The following is a 25,727-nucleotide window of genomic DNA, read 5'->3' as shown; positions in this document are numbered from 1 at the left end:
CAGCCTTAGTCGAAGGAGACGGGTCGAGAAGCAGAGGCTGCTCTCCCAATGCTTCACCTCTGGGAGTAGCTTGGAGAAGGTGGAGGAAAGACAGCAAGTCCCTTCCCAAACCTGGAGTCTGAGCCACCTTTCCTGCCCTTCCTCCCCCAGAGCTGTCTACCCAGAGGACAGCCAATTTAATCACAGAGCGTTCAACCTCCAAGATGGTTCTGCCTTCCGCTGACCGAAGCAGCCGGTGTGATTCACCAGCCCACGGGCTCAGCCGCACTGCATCTTGCCAAGCTGATGGGGGTGTGGGTGTGCCCTCTCCATCAATGGAGCAGACGGGAACTCCCAGCCAGGCCTTGGGGCACTCCTTGGCTCCTTCACTCAGAGACTCTGTCTTCCATACCCCCAGTACACAGGAGCTGGCTTCTGTTTGCTATTCCCCATCTGCTGGCTTCTTTCTTGGACCCTACTAGTGACACCGTACCCGTAGGCACCTTGGCACAGGCCTGGGCTTTGGAATTTAGCTTGTGTTAGATGGGTTTTCTCAAGGACTGAGTGGTAATTAGTCTTGGCTCTCAACGGGATCACCTGTGCAACCAATTTTGCGTAGAGGGGGTTGGGTTCATCTGCCTATGCAGTCAACAACTATTTGTGGAAGACTTTGAATTCCCATGATAGGGAGTGGGGCTACAATGATGGGCAAAACACCATGCTTCCTAAGAGTTTGCAGGTGTGTCTGGAATAATGAACCAATAATTTTACATCGGATACTACCATCAATGAGTACAAGGAAGAAAAAATGCACATGTACCATGCCATCCATGGCCTTGGGTAGTCTCCAGAGGAAGTGACAGTTTAGCCGAGATCTGAGGTACGAGTAGGAATTAGGAGAAGAAAATCTTCCCAGACAGAAAGAATAAATAGTACGTGGGAAGACTGAGAGGATGGCCAGCTGGCTGGAGGGCAGAGAGCAAGGGCAAGTGAGAGGAGAAAAGGCTGAGGTGGTAGTGCCATCCCAAGGGCAGTGGAAGGGAAGCCACAGATCAAATTGTATTGGATAAACTTCCGACCACGTTTTAGACAGGGAGCTGGTGCTCTCGTGGGGTGAAGAAGTTAGCTAGCAGGCAACAGCTGCCCAAAGGGGTATGATGGCAGGGGCATGTTCTAGTTGCTTGTCTTTGACTTCCCTGTTCAGAGATGGCCGGTCTTATGTGGGCTATGTTCGCGCGGCAGCGGACAATCCCGTGGAAGGCCCAGGTGTGGCGGGGGTGATAGTTAGGTTGACGCCAGTGCTGGTCTTTGGTAAGGAATCAGGACCTGGTGTGTTGAAGGGGGCTAAAGAGACCGCCTTTAGCCAAGCTTAAGGAAGCCTCTTAAATTTTGCTAACCCACTATGTTGGAGATGTGCAAGTCTTTCTTTACCCAGGGAAGAGTCAAGGCAGCAGCTTTGGACTGTAGGAACCTCCCTGCTATGTTAGCCTCCAGGATTTTAATGGTGTTGTCACTCTAAGGCCACCAAGCCATACAGTAGGCAGGAAGACGAAGGTGGGCTTTTAAGGGGGAAGGGGGAGCAAGACGTGGTCCTACCGTCTCAAACTCTGGGGACCTGAGCTCTAATCTGAGTATGTGACCTTGGTCACAGCATTTACCCCTTCTGAGGGGCTTGGATTCCCCCATCTGCAAATTAGAGGTGGCCAAAAAAGTCCCTGCCAGCTGCGACTTCAAGTCCAGCAGGCGGGACATCCCGCCCGAGGCGCAGCGCCAAGCCTGGCACGGCGCGCGGGTGCGGGGTCGACCCAGGAGAGGAGGGGGCTGCGGGAAGAAGCGGCGACTGCGCGGCAGCGCGCGCACGGTGGTGGGGGCCGGGAGGGGGGGGCGCTGCACGCGTTGCCGCGCCCCCGGCTCCAGGCGGGCGGTGGCGGCGGCGGCCCGGGGGCCACGAGGTTACGTAAGGAGCGGGCGGGAGGCACCGGCGGCTCCGCCCGAGCGCGGCCGCCCAGCCCCCGCCCTCCCGGCCGCCTGCGCCTGGCGGCGGCCCCGACACCGGCAGAAGAGCCGCGCAGCCGGCCGAATGGAGCGGCGCCGGGGCTGAGCCGGGCGCACTCGGGCCGCCGCATGTGCCGCGCGGGGAGCAGCTGCCGAGCGGCCGGAGAGCGAACGCCAGGGGCCCCGTCGGAGCGGCCGCAGGAGCAGCGCCGGAGATGGGGTGAGTGAGCTCGCGGGGAGCCCGCGAGGGGCTCCGGGCCGCCGGTGGCGTGCTGCGGCGGGAGCTCGGGGGTGTCCCCCGGCCTGGGCGCGGACTTTGCGCCGGGAACCCACGGACCTTCCCCTCTCAGCCAGCCGGGCGCGGGGACACCTGGCGGGGACCCGCACCCGGGCTGGGCTCGGCGCTTCAGCCATTCTGTGGTCTCCTTGCCCCTGGCGCGACCAACTCCAGGGCCTGGGTCTGGGACTGTGAAAAGCAGCTTGCTGTCTTCACGGCTGCATTTAATGCCAGCGACAGGGAAATCGAAGTTTTCCTGGAAAGGAAACACACCCAATAATAACCCTTCGGTGTAGGGAGAGTGGACTTGCAGTCAGCGTTGAGATGGCTGAGGATAGTGAAAATCTCGAAGGAACCTAGGTGAGGCTCCAGATGCTTGGGAGGGAAGTTGAAATACTCGGTTGAAGTGACTAATGTTTCTGAGTATATAAAGTAATTTTAAAAGCACGATTGATTTCTCTTCGGCGTCTCTCTGAGCAGCAGGCGCTGTGAGTCAGGAGCCACGGTGCTAATAACACAGTAACTGCTTACCTCTGCTCACCAATGTGAGCGCACGCTCACGGTGTTTCTCCGTGCAGGGAATGATTAGAGTGCTTGCTCTCCACCTGAGGAAACTGAGGCCCAAGTAGTTGGGCGTCTTCTTCCAGCTTGCACAGCTGCTGCCTTTGTAAAAGGGGAGAAACTAGTGCGTGGTGGTTGCTCATCGGCAGAAGCCAGGCCACGCTGCCTGACAGGGGCCATGAGGATGGCTGAGTGAACCAGAGGTCTTGAATCTCTGTCCCCTGCTGCTGAGCACAGAGTTCTTCAAACAGCCCTTCGTGGGACCCAGTTGCTTCTGCTGTATAGGTCTAGAGAACTTGCTTCCCTTTGGGGATGGGAAGGCATGGGTACAGTGGAAAGAGGCGAGATTGCCCCGGTGGCCTGACCAGTCCCTATAGGTCAGCAGCTTTCCAATGCCTTGCTCCCGGCAAGTCTCTGGAGTGGCTTTTTCCCGGGGCAGGTAGAGTTTCCGAGGGAGTGGGGGCAAGCATGAGTGAACTTGACTGTGGCCAACAGGAACACGGGGGACAGAGGGGCCCAGCGGAACTTTGCTTAGGAATATTGATGCCTATCCAAGAGATTTAACATGTTGAGCAACTGCGGTGGGTGTGGGGGGGCGGTGATAGACAACGTCTACCCTAGCTGGGAGGCAGATTTTGGTAACATTTTTCAGCCGTCTCTCTGCAGATATGAAAGAGCTGATCTCTGAGCAGTGGGGAACCTTTGAGGCTCTCAGATTTCATACTTAAAAACTAAATCTTTGGGAGGGAGTTAGCAATGTAGGTCTCAAGATGGAAGATAAAAGGACCTGGTAATTTTAACACTTTCCCCCGCCCCTCCCCCTCAGCTGACAAAAACCCAGCCGAGCACACTTGCATATCAAAAACAAATATTGAAACTCTGTGGTTAAAAATATGTCTGTGGAAAATGAAAATGTTTACTCACAAAAGCTTAAAGAAAATACCAGAAAATATTTTTTTGTGTGTGTTGTTTTTGGAAAAAACAGGGAGGAGTAGCTTGGGCATTTTGTTTAAACACCGAACATGTCTTTCATGTAATTTTAACATCACTCAATAAATATGTATTACTCATCCTTGTAGCTAATAGCTGATGTGTAGCTCTTACCTCTCCCTGCCATTTTAAAATATATTTTCCTCTGTAGTTTATGAGACTGTGCAAGCCATAATGGTAAATTGAGATGGCGCTAAAGGCTGGATAAAGGGTTCAGACAGAGGAGGTGGATGGAGGGAGCCATTTTAATAAAAAACCAGGACTACTGCCATCCTTTCTGAGAGTTGTGTGGGATGGAAAGGAAGAGCCAATAAGAGCAGCCTGTAGCAGACCGACCTGGCTGTGGTTCTTGTCAGAGCCCCGTTGGGGGCTCTATAGGAGAGACCTGGCAAAGACAGAAGGAAACAAGAAAACCAGCCTGCCATCCAACTTCACTTTCTCCGCTGAGGCTGCATTTCCCCTCAGGTGTCTACTGCCCTTTCACTTTTGTGAAGTGTTCAGCATTAAGTATCTGATATCTCCAGGGTTGGTGCTAGCATTCCCTGAGGCGACTACTTTGTACAGGCTGCTTACAAACATCCGGTTCCTTATATACTCCTTGTCTCCCCTTTCACAGACAAAGTAGCAGCCATAGACCAAGGCTATAGACCTCCGTCTTCCTGCCTGGCCAACAGCAAGAATGAAACAGCCAGGCTTCTCCTGCCTGTTTGCGGAAAGGCCAGTCTTTCTTGCTGTCCAAGGGCTCTCTACTGGTGTAGACTCCGCCCATCCCCTTCCTCCTTCCCAGGACTGCCTTCTTAATGTCCCCCAGCATCAGTATAGGAGCGTGGTCCAGTTCAGCACTGTCAGATAGAACTCTCTGCAGTGCTGGGAATGTGCTAATCTCTATGGTCAGTTACGGCAGCCATCAGCCACTTGAGGCTCCTGGGCACTTGAGATACACCTAGTGTGTTTCAGGACCTGGCTTTATTACATAGCCACATGGAGCTAGCGGCTGCCATATTGGGCAGCACAGTTTGGCTTTACTCCCTATCCCTGTCCCGTCCCCATCCTGTGTGCCTGTCCTGTGGTGCCTGTCCTGCTTCTGTTCCACTTCCTTGTCCTTCTGAGGATATCGATCGGACAAACTCTCAGTCTCCGTTCATTTTCCCTTCCTACCGTTTGTTTGATTTCCATGCTCTAGCCTGGCTTCTGCCTTTCCCTCCGCATAGACCCTGCCCTGTCTCTTCCCACCCCTCAACCCCCTTGAATCTGCTCCCTCCCAGTTCGTCTGAGGCCACAGCCTCACACCCTGTCTTTGTTCTCACTCCTTGGTGGGATGCTGTGGAGCTTGTCCCGGTTCCTGTCTCTCTGTCTCTGCCGATCCTCTCTTCCCTGGTCTTATCCGATTTCTCGGTTTACCCTCCCTGCCCACATGGCTTGAAGTATGACTGCCTGTCTGCTGTCAACCCTACATTTTATTTCCACCACAGGCCGTTCTTGGTGCTTCTAATTCATCCATCCTTGGAGCCCTTGCCGTTGCCTCGAGTTCCCAGCTTCCCTTCATCCTCCCACCCTGATCGGTGGCCCCGCTGCCTTTCTGATAATTTGCTGTCACCCTTGGTTCACCCCATCCCATATCCTGTGAGTTGCCATTGGCCCTGTGAGTTCTACTTCCCAGGTTCATCTGGAGCATGCCCACTCTCCGGTAACCATAGCGCCGACTCTTGTCCTGGCCACCATTGCCTCCTTCTTGGATGGATAAGCTTTTCAGCCCACAACCATCTTCTGCACTGGGTTACTGTCAATTCATTCTTTTCCTGGGAGCCGAGGGGACTGGCTTTTAAGACTGCAAATCAGATCTTCTCACTCTCTTGTCCAAACACCCTCCAGCAGACAAAGGCAGGGGGGCTCTGCCTTATCTCCAGCGTCACCAGTCACTCACGGTGCCACTTCATACATTCTGGAGATTCCTGGCCCCCCTTTGGGAAGAACACCTCCATCTCTCTCCTCCCAGTTTTCCTGAGGTCCTCTTTCTTTCTTAACCTCCCCTCAGCATTAGTGTAGGAGCTCAACATTGTCCTGGAGGACTCTCGCAGTGCTGGGAATGTGCTAATCCCTTTTCCTGGGGGCTGTGGGTACCTGAAATCCCCCTAACTACTCTGGCTTCGCAGACACCCTCTCCCCTTCCTTCACACTTGGACCCCAGGATGAGCCTTTTCAGCCACCACAACCAGAACGCTGGTTCCCGTAACTCACGCAGCCTCACCTGTGTAGCCCACAGCCCCTCGCCTTCGCACACCTGTGGCCATTCAGGTTAAGTTGACTCATCTGTACCCCATCATCCTCCAATCATTGCACAATGATAGAGCTTACCTTTTCACCATTGCACCCCAACGTGGGTACACTGACTGACCTCGTAGGCCTGTTTAAGGTCGAGTTACCATTTGCATGGTGGGAGCCTTGCTTGGATGCCAGCCTGAAAGTTACGATGCTTTTTTTTTTTTGTTGGATCACCTCCTATATTCTTTTCTTGAGTGGGGAGTCCCAGGACCAAGAGAGAAAGGGATCCCATTTGGATCCGGTTTTGTTTTAACGCCCAAGCGGGCATTCTGCTTTTATGGTGATGCGGGTTCATTTTCAGGCTGTGCGCCGTCACCCAAGCATTGGAGCTGTGAATTAGCCTTACTGTCTATAAGAGGCCACTTGTCAGCTGTGGACTCCTAGCTGATTCTGTCAGTGTTTACTGTAAGATCCACTGTGTTCCTGGCCCGCCTGCATTTTGCGCTTGTTCTCTTGAGCCTCAATTACTTGTAGTGGATGAAGGCCATAGCCTTGGTGATCTGATACAGCTTCCTGTGCTCTATACTGCCTAACTTCTGGTATTCTTCCCCACCTCAGAGCCACCCTGTGTTCTCTTACAAGTCACAGGGCTTTCCTCTGGGCTTTTAGCTAACTGAAACAGAGTCAGTCTTTAAGGGACCGGAAACTTGGCTCAGTGGTTGAGAGCACTGGCTGCTCTTCCAGAGGACACAAACTTACTTCCTAGTGCCCACAGGATGGCTCACAACCGTCAGTCCAGCACCCTCTTCTGGCCTCCTCGGGTACCAGGTCTACACGTGGTGCATAGACACGCGTGCAGACAAAGCACCCATCACATGAAGTAAATATTTACACATTTAAAAATGAGTTTGCCTTCTCCTGGTCCAGTTTTTGTTGTTGTTATTCAGCTTCACCAAGGTTAATTCGAATCCTTCATCTGTGAGGCGGTTGCCCAATGCTATTGGGGACCCAGGGATGAGCAGGCCCATGGTTAATTTCTGCCTCTGGGGTTTATGTCTTTTAAAGGGGAGATAAGCCACATGTACAGGTATTTGCTTTGTTTTTAATTCTGTGCTGGAAACAAGATGCTCCCATCTGAAGGGTATAAAAGGTGATGGTGGGATGGCCATATGTACATTTGGGGAATCTAGGGAAGATGTCACACTGAAGAGGTACCCAAAGGCTGTTGTCAGTTAGGATCACGCTGGTTCTGTCAGTTAGGATCACGCTGGTTCAGTTGAAAAGCGGTCCCCCTCAGTGTCTGCACTGGAAAAAGCCACAAAGTTGGGAAGGGACTAGATACCAGATACATAGATATCAGCTGAACAGGTATACAGGTATGAAACAACATTCTCTTTGGATTGTTTTTGTTTTGTTTTATAAAATTCAACTTATTCGACAACCTTAAAAAACAAGGGAATGGGTTCCAAGGTGCTGAGGCAGAGTAGATTTCAGATAACCAGCTGGAAGGCCTCACTATGAAGGCGGCTCCCAGGCCTACAGGAAGAAAAGCATGCCACAGAAGATATTTGAGGGGAGAGTGTTCTTGGCAGAGTCAAAAGCAAGTGCAAAGGTCCTGAGGCAGGAGCATGCCCAGCATGTCAGTGAGCAGTGAAGAAGGCCAAGTGGTGTGGAGGTGGAGGGTAGCAGGGGCTGGGCAGAGTGTCTAGGGTCATTTCTATTTGGGGAGATATCATCATTCATATTGTAAGCCTCTTGCCATTCTTAACCTTGCTGGTTGTTAGGACTGGCCAAGGTCCCATGAGTAGCCTGTGCACAGTCCCCTGAAGAAGGACTTGGAACAGAGTAGGTGGCTTGCTTTTCTTAATGGACTCTGGTTTGTAGACATTACCATGTCTCTTTTCTGTAATGCCTCTGGAGTAACTTGGCATCAAGTGTGTGGTCACCCTTGGCACACCCATCAGAGCGCATTTATAATTGTTCTTCTTAGCTCCTAGAGTGTGTGTGTGCGCACATGTGTGCACTGTTCAGTGTCTACACACCTGTGAAGGGAGACAAAAGATTGGCATTGAGTGTCTCTGTATGTGTCTGTCTCTGTGTATGTGTGTGTGTCTCTGTCTGTATGCCTGTCTCTGTGTGCCTGTGACTGTCTCTGTGTGTGTGCGTCTGTCTCTTTCTGTGTATGCTTGTCTGTCTCTGTGTGCCTATGACTGTCTCTCTCTGTGTGTGTCTGTCTCTCTGTGTATATGCCTGTGACTCTGTGTGTGTCTGTCTGTCTCTGTGTGTGTCCATCTCTGTGTGCCTGTGACTGTCTCTGTGTGTGTGTGTGTCTGTGACTGTGTCTACCTGTCTCTGTGACTGTGACTGTCTGTCTCTGTGTATGTGTGTGTGTCTGTCTCTCTGTGTATGCCTGTCTGTCTCTGTGTGCCTGTGACTGTTTCTGTGTGTGTGTGTCTGTCTCTCTCTGTGTATATGCCTGTGACTGCCTGTGTGTCTGTCTGTCTCTGTGTCCATCTCTGTGTGCCTGTGGTGTCTGTCTCTGTGTGTGTCTGTCTGTCTCTATCTCTCTCTGTGTGTGTCTGTCTCTGACTTTCTCTTTTGTGTTTTGAGACAGGGTCTCTCACTGAATCCAGAACTCACCATGCCAGTGAGCCCCTGGGATCCACATTGTAGCTGTAACACTACACCCAGCTTCTAAGTGGGTGTTGGAATCTGAACTCAGGTTCTTATTGCTTCTGCAACAAGCACTTTACCCTCTGGGCCGAGCCCACAACCCTCTAACAATACTCTGGCATGGTTTACGGCCCCATCCTTATGTTGCCTCCACCCTTTCTCCTGTTTGGTTTGTTGTTGTTGTTTTTAAACAAAATGAAAATAGCTTTGCTTTTTTTTCTAATTATAAAAACACTGCATGCTCGTACTAAAGAACAGTTTGAGGAAGGAAGTGAAAGTGAGTTTGCGTCCCACGTCTTAGGAAGAGCCTTCTTCAGCACTTGGGTATCTATCTTTGCAGACTCTCTTCCCTGTGTGTGTGACTGAGTGTCTAGATGTATGTCTACAAAGGGAAACATATTTTTAACAAGATGAAATCACTCTATATGTCTGTTTTGTAGCACAATTTTTACAACAACAACAACAAAATGTCTTGAGGGGCCATCTTCTCCTGCCAGTAATTATCAGAACTCGTCATCATTTACGTCTACACCTAATTCTAAGTGGTCATTTTGACAAATCTGATATGTTTTTGTAAACCTGCTAAGAACAAGGCAGAGTATTTTTTTAAAAGGACTTTTTGAGAATTCCTAAAGGCAGTTCTTGGCTCTAAGTGAATTACTGAAGGAAAAAAAAAAAAAAAAACTGGCAGAGGAGACCAAGATCACAATTAGCACCGGGTGATTTGGGAGCCTGTGCGGTTCTGGGTGAAGTCACTGCTCTGGAGTGAACCGTGATGAGGACGGTAAGGACTTCTCATCGTTGCTAAGGGCGGGTGGTGGACTGAGACCCAGCACACCTCCCTGTTTAGAAATGCGAGGCAGCGTAATTCTGCCCTAAGTCTCCTCATGAGCAAAAGCATCCTGTCCCACTTAGGAACCTTTCTGTGTTTCAAAGGACCATTGTCCTTCTATCTCTTCAGAGGAAATTCCTGTAAGGAAAGGGTTGACAGGTGTGTGCATGCAGGAAGGACAGTATATTCCTTTCTTAATTTTAAGACTTTTCTTTTCATTAAAAAAGCACCAGGACTGGGGATATGTAGCTCAGTGGTAGAATACTTGCCTCACATGCGCAAGGCCCTGGGTACAATTTCCAACACGACAGAATACACTCGAGTGAACACCCGTGTAAACTCAGCAGTGTCTCCTCGGCCTGCAGCTTCTAAAACTTCTCCTTGGCCAGTGGGGTAGACACAGAGACCTTTCATTTGAGAAGACAAGAGCGTCCCTCAGCTTTGTCTCATGGGAAGCAAACAGCATCCACACGGCGTATTTACAGTAGAGAGAAGGGACTCGCGGAACACAAGCCCCTGGTATACAGGCCCTGATCTTGTGGGTGTTGAGAGTCACATTTTCTTAACGAACCGAGCAAAGAGCTGCAAGGTGAGGAGCTGGGGTGGAAAGCTTGGAGTGCTGGTTTCAGTTCCCCGGCCTCTCAAGCCCTGCTGTGTTCCCGCATCTTCTAGGTATTGGGTGTGCGGGCGGCCCCCGGTGTATTTATAGGTTTGGAGGTGAGAGCTGGCGTCATGCACCAGGCTCCTAACAGGGTGTGTTCCGTGTGGGAAGAGGCAGGATGGGAGCCTCTTTGAAAGCAAGATGAAGTCTCTGGTACTTCTGCCACCAAGGTGCCGTTAGTCATATGGTATCATCCTGGTAGAAATTATTTAAATTATATTTCAAATTAGCTTGTGGGGAACACATTTAGACATTTGTCAAAGACTAAAGAGATTTTTTTCAACATTTTTATTCATAAACTTGCTAGTCTCAATATTCCTCAGAGAATTTAGAGATCATGGACTCTCTGCCTTAAGAAACCATTTGGTATGTGGGTGCCTCCTGGCCAAGGAGGACTATTGATCCTGGCTTCCCACTGTGCTGGCGTGGGGGGCACAGGCAGCCTCTGCTGTTTGCCCTGCCTGGGGAAGCCTGGGTCTGGATCCCTCATGAGAATAGCTGAGGCCAGCCAAGCCTTCAGTAGCCTGGGGTATCCTGTCTGGGTCATGGGGCAGGGCTGTCCACGGGGACCTAATTAGTGAGGAACATTGCAGACTCACTGCTTATGATTTGGAGCCCTTCTGAGATCTTTAATTGGGAAAGTGCTTAATTGGAGTTGTTCAGATAAGTGGAGAATAGAGGGTTGCTTTGGCTTCTGCCGTCCTGGGAGAGAAGGGTAACCGAGAAGGGCCTCATGGGAAAAGGGATGCCGCCTGTGCCAGCCAGGTTGTTCCAAGGGGCAGGGCTAGGAGCTGTTGGTGATGGTGGCACCGAGGCATAATTTAGCTCAGATGATGTGAAGAAGTGGCCTCTGCCTCCTCCTGGTGGACTCAAGCTAGGTGTGGCTGTTTCACCTGCTGATAAGTGTGTCCTCAGTGGAGCTAGAATGGGTATGAGCGAATAGATCAAACTCTGGGCTCCCGGCTGCTGTGTGAGCATGACCGAGTCATCTTATCTCTGTAAGAAGCCCCTCTCTCCTCCCCTCCTCCCATCTCATCTCGCTGAGCTACACCAGAGTCTCAAACCCACTGTCCTTCACCTGTTAACTGGTGGGGATGTCAGGGAGCAGTTAATCCTGCTACCAGAGTGAGGCCTGACCCGGGCAGTGGGCGCATTGGCTGGAGATGAAGCAGCGGCCGTGGGTGCAGGGCAGACACTTGCTGCCATTGGACTTCAGTCTGCGGGCGGTGGGGGAATGGTTGCCATTTCAAAGGGAAGAATAATTATTTTAGGGAAATTATTCTAGAGACAGTAATGAAGGGTGGCACGGAGAGTTAGGAGATTAGAAAAAAAAGAGACCTTACAGCGATGGTTCTCAACCTTCCTCATGCTAGTGACCCTTTAGTACAGCTCCTCATGTTGTGGTGACCCCCAACTGCACAGTTATTTTCGTTGCTACTTCATAACTGTAGTTTTGTTAGTGTTATGGGTTGTAATGTAAATACCTGTGTTTTCCAATGACCTTGGGCAACCCCTGTGAAAGGGTCATTTGACCCCAAAGGGGTTGTGACTCACAGGTTGAGGGCCACTACCTTACAGAAAAGAGCCACGGTCCAGGCAGGAGGAGGTGAGAGCAGACACCGTGCAGGGTACTGTGAGAACCTTGGGATGGAGTCCGCACAGGCCAATAGACACGCCTGCGGGGATCTCACGGGGATGGGGAAGGGGCTCTTTCTTATGGACTTGTTTAATCTGGACTCAGCTAAGCACACTATCTGAGACTCTGGTGTCCGTACTCTCACATCTCATTTCATTCTCGAGAGAGGCTCGCCTTTCATAGTTGAAACTGGGTTTGGGAGGTTCAGTAGCCTGTTCAAGCTCTTAGCCAGGAAGTGGCTGAGTTGGGAAATCAAGCGTAATCTTGTTAGAGAATAAAGTTCACGTTCTCTGGGTGCAGTTTCTGGAGGCCAGCATCCTCATGATGGAATTGCTGGAATATGAGGGATGTCGATTGAGTTGTCAGCACTGCGGCTGTTTCTAGGGTTTGTGGCTGATGGTGGTGACCCTGGCTCAGGCTAGGCCCAGAAGAGGGGGGAAAGGCGGCTTTCCCGGAGGAGTTTAGTGTCGAGGAGGTGAATTTCCACGTATGGCCCTCTAGAAGTGCAAACTCAGCAATTGGAATCGAGTCACACACTGTCTCAGGAGCCGTCGCCTGAGATGGATTGACCACCCATCTAGAGGTAGAGATAACACTTGAGGAATCACAAGGAATGAAGGGAACGAGACCGAGATGAAAGGCTGGTTGGAGAAGCCATGGGAGATAAGGCTCTTATGTGAATCGTCCTCAACAAGACCAGGGACTTCCTGAAGCGTAGAGGATGTTGGGACCCAGAAGATGGCTACTGTAAATATTGTGGCGGTGGGGGTATCAGGGCCATGATGGATTTGAGAGCAGGTTCAGCTCCGTGGGATAGCACAGCAGAAACTCACTTAAGGGGTGACTGTCGGGAAGGGAGGGGAGGGTAAATGCAGACAGAGGTGAGAGTGAGGACGAGTTGGGGTCCGAGGAAGCTTTGTTCTGCAAGAGGTAGAGAGCAAAGCAAAGGGGCGTTTGGAGAAGTTAGAGAACGAGGCAGTGAGGTTGGAGGCAGAAACAGGATGGAGGAGGAGTGGAGCCTCCAGAAGAGACTCAGAAAGAACTTCAGAGCAGGTGTGTACTGCAGCCCTCTGGTTTATCCACTTGCTTGTTTTGCAGTGCTGGAAATGGAAGTCTGGGCCTCACACGTGTTGGTAAGGGCTCCGCCACGGAGCTGCACGTCCATCCCTAGGATTATTACACTGGCGGAAGGAGGAGGGGACTTGATGTGCGGATTGTTCCCTTTCAGCGCAAATTTAGGATTATCTGGAGCCAGGGGCTAGATCAAGGAGAAAGGGAATGAATTGATCGCATGCTGTAATGGATTGGGGCAGGGAGTTAGCTAAAGCAAATACAGATTTATCACCAGCCTTCCGGGGACTCTTGAAGAGTCAAGATTGTTTTAAAGGTAGCCACAGCTAGGCAGCTTGCCAGTGCACTAAGAGATCTGGGTGTAGCAGCAGGGGCAGCCCTAGGTCCCGTGGTCAGTGACAGCGGCTACTCTGACCAGATCCTGAGTGCTTTGCAGTCCATAGGAGGGGGACTCGTGAGAAAGGAGACCTGCTCCATCCTCTGGGTGACCTCTCTGCCCTTGCATCTTACAGTAACATTGTTCCGTTGTTAATATCCTTCCAGACTTTCTCTTTAAAAAATGCATTAAAATTCTCACCAGCATGACCCCTGTGAGTAATGAGATCTGTAAGTTTATTAACCTCTGGGAGAAGTGGATTTTCTTGCTCCACGGGAGCGGATAATCTCCGGGAGGGACTGAACGTTAATGTACAGACTTGAAGGGTTAGCTGAGAGCATGGTCAGTGTGGGCGTGGCTGTGGGGGTTCTGCTCTCCCCCACTGTGTGACTTAGCGCCCGTCCCACGGGAGATGGACCGGTGATCTCCCCACACTGCTGTCCCTCAGCCCGCTCAGAAGCCCCTGGTTGAGAAGGATGGAGAAACAGAACAAGAAGCCCTTGTTTCTTCAGGTAATTCCCGTTCTCTGGGTATGGGGACGAGAACGTGGAGACGGGAGTACTGAGCCGTGAGCAGATGGGACTGTCTAGACAGCATGCCCTTCCCGTGGTCCTGTGTGGCCATGTTAACACACTTTCTCCTCTGTCACCCCAATGATGGCCTTAGATCGCACATGTGTGGATACTTGACATAAGCTACTCAGGAGGCGTTTGCTGAGCAGTGACGACCCCGGATCCAGCCTCATTAGTTTGACATGTCCAGTGTTGTCACCTAGCCCAGCCTACCTGTCCTCTCTGTACCCTGCAGCATCTTGTGCCCCTCTGTGTTGTTTACCACATAAAACATGTCATTATCATTTGAAGTCATGCCACCAGTGCCATAATCGAACCAGTACTCTGTACTGGAAACAATTACGGCCACATTGGTAATTAAATATTTTCTAATATTACATTAAAAAAAGAAGAGACAGATGAAGCTAAAATTTTAATATGTATTTTAATCCACCAAGTCCAAAATACTATTCCACATGGAATCGTTGGTGAGTAAAACAGACACCCACCCCATCCCCTGCTATTTGCGTCTTAGTGAGCGAGACAGACTCTGCTTGCTCCTATGAGCAAACTCTTCCACCTCCAAGAAATCAACCCTATAAATGAACCCATCAGTAAAAGTCTCTGCAAGTTGTCCTCAGAGGGAAAGGCGTGGAGGCTGAGACTGACTCCGAAACGGTGGTGCATGGGAGCTGCGCCTCTGACGTTGCCTTGCATGCAAAGCGGGGAACCAGTGTCCTGGTGGAAGGAGAAGCCAGGGCACAGACCCAGAGTGGAGAGAGTGGTCCTGAATGCTTGAAAAACTGGCAGCAGATCATCCTGGAAGGAACTCAGCAAGGGAGGGAAGGGCCCCAGGTAGGGGTTGGAGGAAGAAGCAGTCCAGGCCCAAATCAGATGTGACTGTGGGAAGTGGCAGGGACACGGGTATGAGGAGACTGAACAAGCCTCAGCAAGGCTGGCAAGATGGCTCAGTGGGTAAAGGCACTTGCTGTCAAGCCTGACGACCCAAGTTCAATCCTCAAAACCCACCTGAGGGAAGGAGAGAACTGACTTGTCTAATCATCTGTCAATCAGCTAATCTCTCTCTCTCTGGGTCTGTGTGTGTGTCTGTCTGTCTGTCTGTCTGTGAAAAGCTGAGTGATACTGAAGGGTTATGACAAGATCCTTGTTAGGCTCCAAGGCAATGGCAGTGGCACTCTGTAGAAAATGAGTTGGAAGGGGCAAAACTTAAAGCAGGGAGACTCTGTAAGGTCAGAGTGAATGCCGAGGCTAGCACACCGCGTCGCAGCGGTTTCCGTACGTGGCCTGTTAGAAGTTAGAATGTCACAGGAGGACATGACGTACAGGGTCAAGAAGAGAGAGGAAGTCAAGGACTTTGGCGTATGCTGCTGGAGGATCCTAGAAGAGGAACCATTAGGAGGGAGGCGAGAAGGGCCAGTCACATACCAGTGTGCTCTCTTTGAGAAGGAAGCCGTTGGTTATGAGACCCGGCTCAGCAGGGACGTTGGCAGAAAAGCCTGGACAGTGTCACTGAAGGAGTGGGCAGGGATGAGCCTGGAGCACCCATCCTTTATTGGGTGGCCAGATAGAAGGAGCTAGCAAAGAGGATGGAGGAGGGGTGGCTAGCTGGGGAGGGAAACGAGCTCCCGGGAGGTGGTGTGGTGGCTGCTGGTGTCCTGGCGTAAGTCAGTGTCAAGGCAGGGCGAGGAGCCAGGTGGGTTGGAAGGCCCATGGGAAGCAGGAAGGACCATATGGGAGGACCAGGAGTGAGCGTGGCTGTGGAATTGAATGGCTGCTATGGGAGAAGGCAGGAAACAGAGAAGTCTCATCCTTGACAAGACGAGAAACTCGGTTCAGAGCCACAGGGAAGGGCTGTCCCTCGGAGAAGCAAGGGGGACGTCTTTCTCTGAAACAGGAGGCCATTGTGAGGCTTGGGTGTGGTGGGAAGGTACAGGCGTCCCAGGTCTGAGCGGGGAGGGGGTGGAGAAGGGTAGGCAGCTGAAGGGGAGGATGAGAGGTTTGTCTGGGATGGACGGCACGCCCACCAAAGAAACACAAGCCTGTGAGCCGTTGGAGACTGACAGTTTGAGGTCAGAGAACATGAATTTGAAGTGAAACTCATCCACCCTGTTTGCCCAGTGGCTTGGGTGTGGGCTGCCTACATTAGGTCAGGGTGCCCCAGATTGGGAAGCAGGGTTTCTCCTAGGGCTGTAACAGTGATGGACTACAGGTGGGTGTGGGCTGTCCAATGAAGACTGTGAAGCTAGGTCGTGGCTGACGGAGAGGGCTTAAGTCTGGATTGGAGAGTCTTGCGAGATGGGAAAATTTGAATGGGTTAGAAGGATGGGTCACGAGGAGTCCAAGGTGGGTCCCGCGTGTGGCTGTGGGCAAAGGTCACCGAAGGAGCATGAGGAAGGAGGCACTGCCATGGAGGGACCAAGGGACCTGGTACAGTGTAGTTGGGTCTTCTGTGAGGGCGACATGACAAGATTGGGGGGAGAAGCTGGAGTTCTTGATCAGGAGCATAGGAAGCTGGTGCCTGGGATGGCCTGGCCTCCCAGGGCTTGGAGTGAGCTGCAAGGGCACCAGCTGCCTCCATTTGTGATCTGTGTGCTCGTGTAGAGGGGACAGAGCAGCTTGTGTGTTTGGCGGGGATTGTCCTCAGTCATCTGGGTTTAGTTAAGGGGTGAAGGGGAGGGGGTATTTGAGCAGGGACAGCCGGTGCTGACCGAATTTTGCTGTTTTCACAGAGCCCATGTGGTCTTTGGAGATTAAAGGAAGACCCACCCAGACTTGGAATTCATAAAGCCGTGGGATCTTGGGTGATGGGTGACCAGTAGCTCCACTGGGTTCTCCCTGGGGTGGGGCGTGAACCCGAGACAGGGCTTTTGTGTGAGAGAGAGACCTGGGGGCACCCAGAGACCTGATTCATCTTAGTAGGTGGTTGCCCCAAAAGGTGGGTAAGGCTTTAGCTAAAGTGAAGGAATTCTAAGAAAGGAGGGAGCAAGCAATGTTACATTTTAGCTCTGGGCAGGTGCCCAAGGGCAGCCATCCAAATGCAGATGGTGGAAGGGTTGTCTTGAGAAGCAGAATGTGAGAGGGTCTCGGCGTATGTTCTACGGGAATGCTTCAAGAGAAGGGTTCTGTTATGTGACTTTTCCAGGGGGGATGAACAAACGTCCGTCCATCCTAGATCATCATTGATGGACTGAAGAAACAGTTCCACCAAAGTCTAGCTTGGGGAGCCAGTGAACTCTGTCGGGGTTACCTACAGGAGGGTGGGTGGGGGCTACCTACAGGAAGTGGGTAACCTACTGGCAGCTCCATCGCTGAAGAAAGCACTTCCCACTTCAGCACTTAGAGATCCATTTGTATGTTCTCTAGGAAGGCCAGGCCCAGGGCCCCTTCCTCCTTCCAGGAAGAACGTTAGTGGGCCCATCTCGGCAGGGTCTTGTAGGGTAGTCCTTCCAACTCTGGTTTAAAGTGGCAACAGCTGTGTTGGGCCTGGATGCGAGGGTTCCATAAAAGGCTTTTTTCCCCCTTTATAATTCTGATTTCTTCTATGATAGCCTTTCCCTTGTCTACTCAGATAAATATGTGTGAATAACTTTTTTATTAATTGCTAGCACATATTACTTGTATAAAATCATGAGTTCCGCTGTGACATTTTCACGTATGTGTGTGAGGCACTTTGACCGTATTCAGCCCCCTTTGCCCTCCTGTCCCCCGGCTCCTCTTGTTCCCCACTCTATCCAAATAGGTCCCCTTCTATTTTCATGTCTTCAAAAATCTATTTTGTATATGAGAAGGGCTCTTTTTCAATGTTTTAATATATTTAATTCTTTGAAACTTCATACACTGTATTTCAGTCATATTAGTCCCGGCCCTGTTCCTCTCTCTCACTCTTCCCAGATCCACCCCAGCCTCATGCCTTTTGCTGTTTTTATTAAATCACTCATCGAGTTCAGTTTGTGCTGCCCGTGTGCTCCTGGGTGTGGGGCCAAACTCCCAGGGGCCACACCCTTAAAACTGATGGTCCCTCTCTCAGAAGCCCTCAGCTGACAGTGGCTCACGCCTCGGTTAAGGGTGGGGGACTTGAGAACCCCTTCCTCCTCCGCGCTAGAATATTGACTGGCTTGATCGCGTGTGAGTCTTGTGTAGGCACCCACGGCTGTTAGGAGTTCATGAACACAGTGGCTAAAACTTGGGCTCTTTCAGTCTTTCCGTGGCCTCTTCTATGAAGTTCCTGGACTTTGATGAGAAAAGGGGTTCTCAGTGTGGAGTCTGGGACTCCCCCTCTAACAGAAGTTGTAGATATAGATGTGCCAGAGTTTTTTACCTATTTCCAAAGGGTCCGTGACCCCAAAAGAGATTGACCCTGCTTAAAGAACTTGGGCATATATGACCTAAAGAAAGGAACCTCAACCCTTGGACCCAGGGGTGAGGATAGGGGCAGGAGAGGGCTTTCTCTTCATAGCTCCCGAGGGGCAAGGGCCTGGCTCTGTACTTAGCCAGCTGGTGGGGTGTAGGTCAGCGGGAAGAGTACCTGTTTGGTTCCCTGCGACCAGTCAAGGAACCCGAGATCATCTGTTACCATGGGTCTGCCCAGGCAGATGGCAGAAGTAGGTGGCCTGTGATGCTGGCAGAGGCTCTGTCTATAGCTTCTTGTGGGGAGGAATAAGCAAGCTTGAGTGTGGCCAGTTGTTCCTGGTCCCCAGGAGACGGAGGGCTGAGCCCTGCCAGCAGCTACAGAGCCCTTAGACTCCCAGGTATGCGGCTAAGGCACAGTAATTGCGGACTCCAGCCCATTTCCTTCCCGAAGACAGCTGTTAAATCCTGCCTTAGCCAGTGTTTAGGACTTAGGACCCCAGTGCCCGTGGCCCTCAGCTTCCTCCTCTGCAGTGGGAGGTGTTTTATATATCGTCTTTAGGTGTTAGAGTCCACCATTTTGTGACCTCAGCCACCCAGCTTCCAGGCTCTCTTGTGATCTGGAGATCACAAAGCCTGGAGTCAGCACACTACCCCACCCACCCTAACACCTGGCACTCTGTATTCCCAGTGACGGGGAGGGAGAAAACTCCCTTACTTTGGCACCAACAGAATCTGTTTTGCTAAATTTAAAGGTGGCTCCCCTGGGACCAAACTGCTTAATACATTGGCTTTTTCATGCTGCCTCTTCAGATTTTTCTGCTATTCCCACCCCCACCCCCCAATTTTTGGTAGGTTTTTTTGTTCTGTTCTGCTTTGTTGTTGTTGTTTTGTTTGCTGGCTTTTGACATAGGGTTTTGCGGTACATCTCAGGCTGGCCTTGAACTTGCTGTAGTCCTCCTGCCCCGGTCTCAAGTGCTGGGATCACAGGCCTGCTCAGCTACCCTGTACCTGGCTTGGTTTTTGTTTTCTTCCTTTTTCCTTCCTTCCTTCCTTTCTTTTTCCTCTTTAAGCAGGCGTGCTTTATCAAGGGAAGAATATTCTGGAAAGCTGGAATTGAGGCCTGACTGAAAGACATATCATTTGCTTCAAGGGAGGGATCTAAAAAAAGCTACTCTTTGGCTTCCCCCATGAATTTTAAATGCTCTACGAGCCCTGCCCCATGAAGAAAACAATGCCTTGTGGTCTTAAATAATTAAACGGAGAACACTGAGAGTGGCGGCATCAAGCCAGGCTGGTCACACTGTGGGCCCCAGGAGCCTCTCTCTCAAGGGTAAAACCAGCTGGGGGACCTATGGAGGTCGCAAAAAAAAAAAAAAAAAATCAATCAGCTTCAAATGCTGCCTGCTAAGCATTTGGCAAAATTGGTACAACTGTGGAAATGTCACAGAAGAGGGGGAGGTGGCACATGTTACCACAAGAGCGTCCTCCGAGAGGGATCAGCTGTGTCAGCCCAGTGACCCCTTGTCTGGTCTCATCTGCTTCTCTACTGCCGAGGGCTGGCCATGCGAGGTGACTGTGGCCTCAGACAAGGTCCTTGTCTTCCCTACCACTGCTATATGGGCACTGGCTTCCCCACATACTCTATGGAAATTTCTGGAGAATCTTTGAGGAAAGGAGAAGGCTACTTATTTTCCCCTTTCTTCACTGGCAATGGTGACATTTTGGGATCAGCCCATCATTTCTTGGCTGCCTGCCCATTCTGTGACTTCACGGGCTTTGCCTTTCGGGCCACAGAATGATATGGTATACAGACGTGGGGTGGCCGTCTGTGGAAGAGGGAGTTCTGCCGGGCCAAGAGATCTAGTCTTTCTTGATCACTCATTTCATCCAAGCTTCATGTTTCAAAAATAAAGAAATTGGAGCTGAGAGAAGTCAAGCCATTTGATTCAAGTCACACAGCCAAGGCACAGGATGGAAGTGGTGGTTTCTGTGTTGTTCTCAGAGGCACGCCACTCTACAGTTCATATTGTGTAAGACTTTCACGGTCCCACAAGAAAGGGAAAGAAGCCTTTCAAGAGTCCAGCTTACCCTAGGGATCTGAAGGATAAGGCCCGGATGTACCTTCAGGGAGTTGTGGCCACAGCACTTTAAGGAAGCAGGGGTGGAAGGTACAGATTTGCCCCGATGTGAGTCAGTCAGTCGCCTGACTCCATCCGCCCAGATCAGACGATGACACAGCTCTCTTCCCTTCCCCATCTCTGTCTCCCATCTATTTTCCTGGTCCTTCCCCCAGATTTCGGTAGAGATTCTCAGAATGACTGGACGTTCGTCCTTTTGTGTTGCTCCTCACAGTCACACTTCTTAAGGTGTTAATACAGATTATGTAACAGAAATCCAAATGTCAGAGAAGCAAACCTGCTGGGCTGGATCCGTGGATCCATTGAATGGATCTGGACCCTGACACAGAGCGTGGTTACAACCCCCCCCCCCCCCCCGGAGTCCACAGTACTTGCTTGCTTTGGGCTCTGACTCAGAATCCTTCCTCTGTTCCTCTGGCCGTCCGTACTCGGTGGTTACCTTCCTTATTCGTGTCCGAGATGCTCAAAAGCTGGTCTCTCCTCCACTGTTAAACTGGAAGGAACCTGTAGCCATGTAGGTTTCAGGATTTGGTCCTCAACCCTTCATGGAAGTTGTATGTTGGTGGCGCACGCCTCTAATTCCAACACTTGGGAGGCAGATCACAGGTGATCTCTGTGAGTTTGAGTTGAAGCCCAAGATAAAGTGTGCTCGGAAACAGGCAAACAGAAGTTTGAAGTGTGCTCTGAGAAGGTGACGATGAAGTGGGAACGAGTTGGCACACACAGAGCATCTGGCCCCGAGGAGGAGCCGGGTGGCAAGCCCTCAGTTCATGGAAGCAAGCACGGGCTGTTCTGAGCCAGGCTGGAGCCAAGACATATGAGCCCCAGCTGTTGGGACCCTCCTGCTGGCAGTCAAACCCCCAGCCTCTTCCAGAATTGAGAAGGGGCTCTAGAAGACCCTGAATGGAGGCCCAGCCTGATTGGCCACGACCCGTTATCCACACAGCAGCCCGTGTATCCACAGTGTTAAGGGAAACCACGTGATTCTTTGCTGTTGAATCACTTAGATCTCCCAGAGACATCCGAACAGAGCCTTACGAGGCGTTTGTGCCATCTCCTCCCATTCCCCCTCTCTCTGTGTGTCCTTCCCTCTTGCCTCTCTGTTGACACAAGCTTTGGGGGTCCGGCTGTCTTGAATCTGGCTGTGAGACAGCCTGTAAGGCATGGTGATAACCTGCGAGTTCACCCCGTAAGCTGTGCTTTCACTTCCTTTAGGCCAGGAAGGGCACACTGGGAAAGATCACTATTGCAGGACACAGGGAACAGATTGCCAGTGGGGAAGAACAAGCTGGGGTTCCAGATATATGGAACCGAGAGGGCTAGGACACATGTGTACGTGTGAGTGCTTACGTGCTTGCGTAGCCAGCAGTTCTGCCATAGAAAGGGTTCTCAGGTCCTGATATCATCCAACAAGGCTCTGCTTGCTTGACTTTTGGAATTACGTTGGGTCCTGTTAACTTGGTATTGGTTTCTCTATGCTATGTAAGTCTTGGGTTTAGTCAAGGCTTCGGCTTCAAACCCTGTCTAAGATTTATTTTTATTAGTTTAAATTGTGCGCGCGCGCGCGTGTGTGTGTGTGTGTGTGTGTGTGTGTGTGTAGGTATGTGCTCGTGAGTGCAGGTGCCAGTGGAGGCCAGGGTTGTTAGATTCCCCCCTGGAACTGGAGTTGTAGTGGTTGTGAGCTGCCTTATGTGGGGTGCTGAGAACTTGGGTCCTCTGCAAGAGCAGTAAACACGCTTATCTGATGAACCGTCTCTCCAGCCTGACACTTCCTCTCCTGAGGGACTTCAGGGTCCAGAGAAGAGCAGATCTGATCCCTGCCTAAGGGAGTCAGAGACTCATCGAAGGGTCACCTCAGGCTACTGTGGGGTGAGTCAGGGTGCTGCACAGGGGTCACAGAAGAAGCACAGAGAAAGCGAGCTTCAGTGAGAGAGCTCGGACTGGTGGCTCTAATGGAAGAAGTGACTAACTTGTACTGGCCTTGGAGGGTGGTAGAGTTTTGACTAGGTGGTGTGGGCTGGGTTGGGGGGCTATGAGAAAGGCATTTCTGGGGAGGGCATAGCTCATGGAAAGACAGGTCTAGCCTGCCAGGAGCTTCCATTGTGTTAATGCCTGTTGGCCGAGTACAGAAATTGAAGAGGAGGGGGAGGTGACATCAGATGCAGGTGGAGACCGTGTTGGGTGGTGACTGGGTTTCAGGTCAGGAACCATCTTTACAACTGGTTTATGAATAGCACGGCAGGGTGGACGCCTGCGGCTGGAGAGAATGGGGCACGGATGGCCCTGGGAAACAAAGTGAGCCAAGCACACATCAAAGGCTCTCTTTCCTGGTCTCTCGCTTGTTTGAGGTCCGTGAGGGCTTTGTGTTGAATTTGGCCTCTCTGGGTATCCTCCAAGCCAGCATACACCTAGTGCCACTGGGCTCTGGAGAGCCGAGGGCTCAAACTATTTTTGTGTTCGCTCTAATGCCCGTGTTTATTTTTAAACCCGAGCCTTTGTAAAGTGGGGTGCATCATGCAATCTTTGCTTTTGAGTAAAAAGGTTCTCTGAGGCCGATGGGACCCACCGAAGGTGTTCCTGAGTCATGCCATGTCAAATGCCTGTCTCTGGCATTAGAAGGAAGAACTCATTTGCTTAAAATAAATCCTGGAAAGAGGAAGCCCTCGTGTGGTTGGCCAGTTCTTAATGTGCGCTGAGTGATCTGTGGCAGGCAGCAGTGCGCATCCGTGAAGGGCTCTGTGTTGGAGACAGGGCCAGTTGGCAAGCTGGGATGCACATCTGAACCTGCCAGTCTCCGTGATCACCCACTGCCAGGAGCCTGCGGATTTAGACCAGAGTGTCTGGTATCTTTTAAGCGTACGCACGTTGTAACTGAAAATTAGAGATTAACTTAGAGTTCAAGATGGAGGAGTCATCTTGGGTGTATTTATACCTTCTCTGCCCAGAACCCATTAAATGATAATCAAGAGATTAGGAAAGTATAATCCCAGGGCGCCCCAATGAATAAGAGGGAATTAACGGCGATCGAAAGATTTCCACAAATTTCTGGATGGCAAAGAGCAAGGGGAGGAAAGGCAATGTCAGAGAAAGTGAGAGGAAGCCAGTCCAGCCTGCAGATCCCCAGAGGGTCTCGGCTGAGCCCACCACACATCAGAAGACAGGAGTGAGAACCGGGGTGGTAGCTGGGCCTTTATTTGGAAGCCTTAGGAACACTGCTTAGCAGAGGGCATGAGGACATCACTGAATGAGCCCAGGCCTGAAGTGTGGGGTGGCTTCCTCCTTCTGCACAGACTTGCCAACACTGGGGTGGGAAGAGAAGGAGCCACCGCCTTGAACCTCACCTCAAATAAGGTGGACACATGAAGAGTTAGGCAAGGCCTGCTAAATGGTTGCTGAGAGAAAGTAAGATTGGAGAAATTGCTATCATTATTCTAATCGTGTGTGTGTGTGTGTGTGTGTGTGTATGTGGGTGTGTATGTATGTGTATGTGTATGTGTGTGTGTATGTTTGTTTGTATGTGTGTGTGTATGTGTGTATGTGTGTGTGTGTATGTGTGTGTGTATGTATGTGTATGTGTGTGTATGTGTGTGTATGTCTGTGTATGTGTGTATGTGTGTGTATGTGTGTATGTATGTGTATGTGTGTATATATGTGTGTATGTGTATGTATGTGTGTGTATGTGTATGTATGTGTGTATGTATGTGTGTATGTATGTGTGTGTATGTGTGTGTATGTGGGTGTGTGTGTGTATGTGTATGTATGTGTGTATGTATGTGTATGTGTGTATGTATGTGTATGTGTGTGTGTATGTGTGTGTGTATATGTGTGTATGTGTGTGGTGAGAGTGCAGCTATGTCTGTGCCAGAGCTTGAGAGTGGAGGCCAGAGGCCAACCTTGGGTGTCGGGCTTGACTATCCACCTCGTGATATGTGTCCCTCCTCCCGATCCTGACCTTGAAATTTCAATCCTCTTGCCTCTGTCTTTGTAGTGTTGAGATTATAGGCATGAGCCACCACACCTTGTTTATAGGATGCCGGGAATGAACCCATGTTCTCATGCATTCTAGGCAAGCACGCTACCAAGGGAGCTACATCCTCAGCCCAAGTTTTCTTTATTCCTGCTATGGTAGGCTGAAAAGAATGCCCCAGAGATAACAGTCCTAATCTCTGGAGTCTAGACATCTTACCACATACGGTAAAGAGACTTTACAGAGGCGAATAAGCAAATGGCTCTGAATGGGAGACCATCCTGAATTGTCATGAGTGGACTCTGTATGGGACATTATCCTGCATTGTCGTGAGTGGACTCTGTATGGGACATTATCCTGTATTGTCATGAGTGGACTCTGTACTGGGACATTATCCTGCATTACCAGTGCAGTCCTGAATATGGGAACAGAGATGACAAGGGAGAACTTGCCACACAGTCAGAAAATGGCAGTGCTGGGAGCACCTAGGCAGAGAGAAATTGGAAGATACCTTATGGCAGGTGTTGAAGACAGAAGAGACCATGAGCTGGCGAGCTCGTTCCAGAAGCTGGAAGGGATGGGACAGGTTCTCCCGCACAGCTTCTAGGGGAGCACTACGCTGCTGGCATCATGGTCTCAGCTCACTGAAGCTTGTCCTGCACTTTTGGCCCCTGGAAGTGTTTGGGAATAAATTTATTTTTTAAAGCCAGTAAATTTGTGATAATTTGGTATAGGAGCTTACAAAGTTAGTACACCCAGCTACAGAAACCAAGTGTGAGGGCCAAGCAGAGAGACAGGATTTCCAGCTGACTTCGTGTCCATCCTGAGGATCAAGACCAACAGAACAGGGTAGAGGCTGTGGAAGGGGCAGTTAGCAGGGAAGGAGAATTAGTGGCTCCTGAGAGGAAAAAGAACTCCAGACGGAAGGCTGTGGATGGTTCCTTGAAGCGCTCAGTCCAAGTTAGAACAGGAAGTCACAGGCTCCCTGCCTACTGTCTTCAGGGCAGAGATGGGGCTGGATTCTAGACAATGGTCGGCGTGGGATAGGAACATGGACTGTGTGTTTTTTCTCCTTAAAAGGGGTCGATAGAACTGTCTCAGAGACCCAGATACCTCATGAAGGCACTGTGTGCTTTGGGACAGTTGGGAGAGTCTAAGAAGGGGGTGTTTCCCTCCACCCTCCAGACTTGGCTCTTCCCCCATGTGCACTCAGGTCGTGGCATCGGGACCACACAGAAAGAATCCCACTCCCAGCACGTGCCTTGCCTCCACAGGGGACAGATCTAGTCCAGTGCCGCCCTCTTTCTCAAATGGTCACGTAATGCTCATTTGTGTTTCTAGACTGACCAGACTCTTCCTGAACTTAGCAGTTAATATCTGGTTGACC

General features: G+C 50.9%; 1 protein-coding gene across 2 annotated transcripts in view; it reads left to right on the top strand.

Annotated features, from left to right (window-relative positions):
• Positions 1 to 2,048: 2,048 nt before the first annotated feature.
• The window catches only part of Homer2 (homer scaffold protein 2), an 87,460-nt gene continuing 63,781 nt past the window's right edge, over positions 2,049 to 25,727 (top strand). For both annotated transcript variants that reach the window (XM_038313764.1, XM_038313763.1), the window contains exon 1: positions 2,049 to 2,194. In XM_038313764.1, coding sequence (XP_038169692.1) covers positions 2,190 to 2,194 — 5 coding nt within the window. In that variant the 5' untranslated portion in view covers positions 2,049 to 2,189. The remainder of the gene's footprint in view (positions 2,195 to 25,727) is intronic.

The sequence above is a fragment of the Arvicola amphibius genome, chromosome 12 (genome assembly GCF_903992535.2).
Source record: "Arvicola amphibius chromosome 12, mArvAmp1.2, whole genome shotgun sequence".
Lineage (NCBI taxonomy): Eukaryota > Metazoa > Chordata > Mammalia > Rodentia > Cricetidae > Arvicola > Arvicola amphibius.
This window is presented reverse-complemented; position numbering and strand designations above follow the sequence as displayed.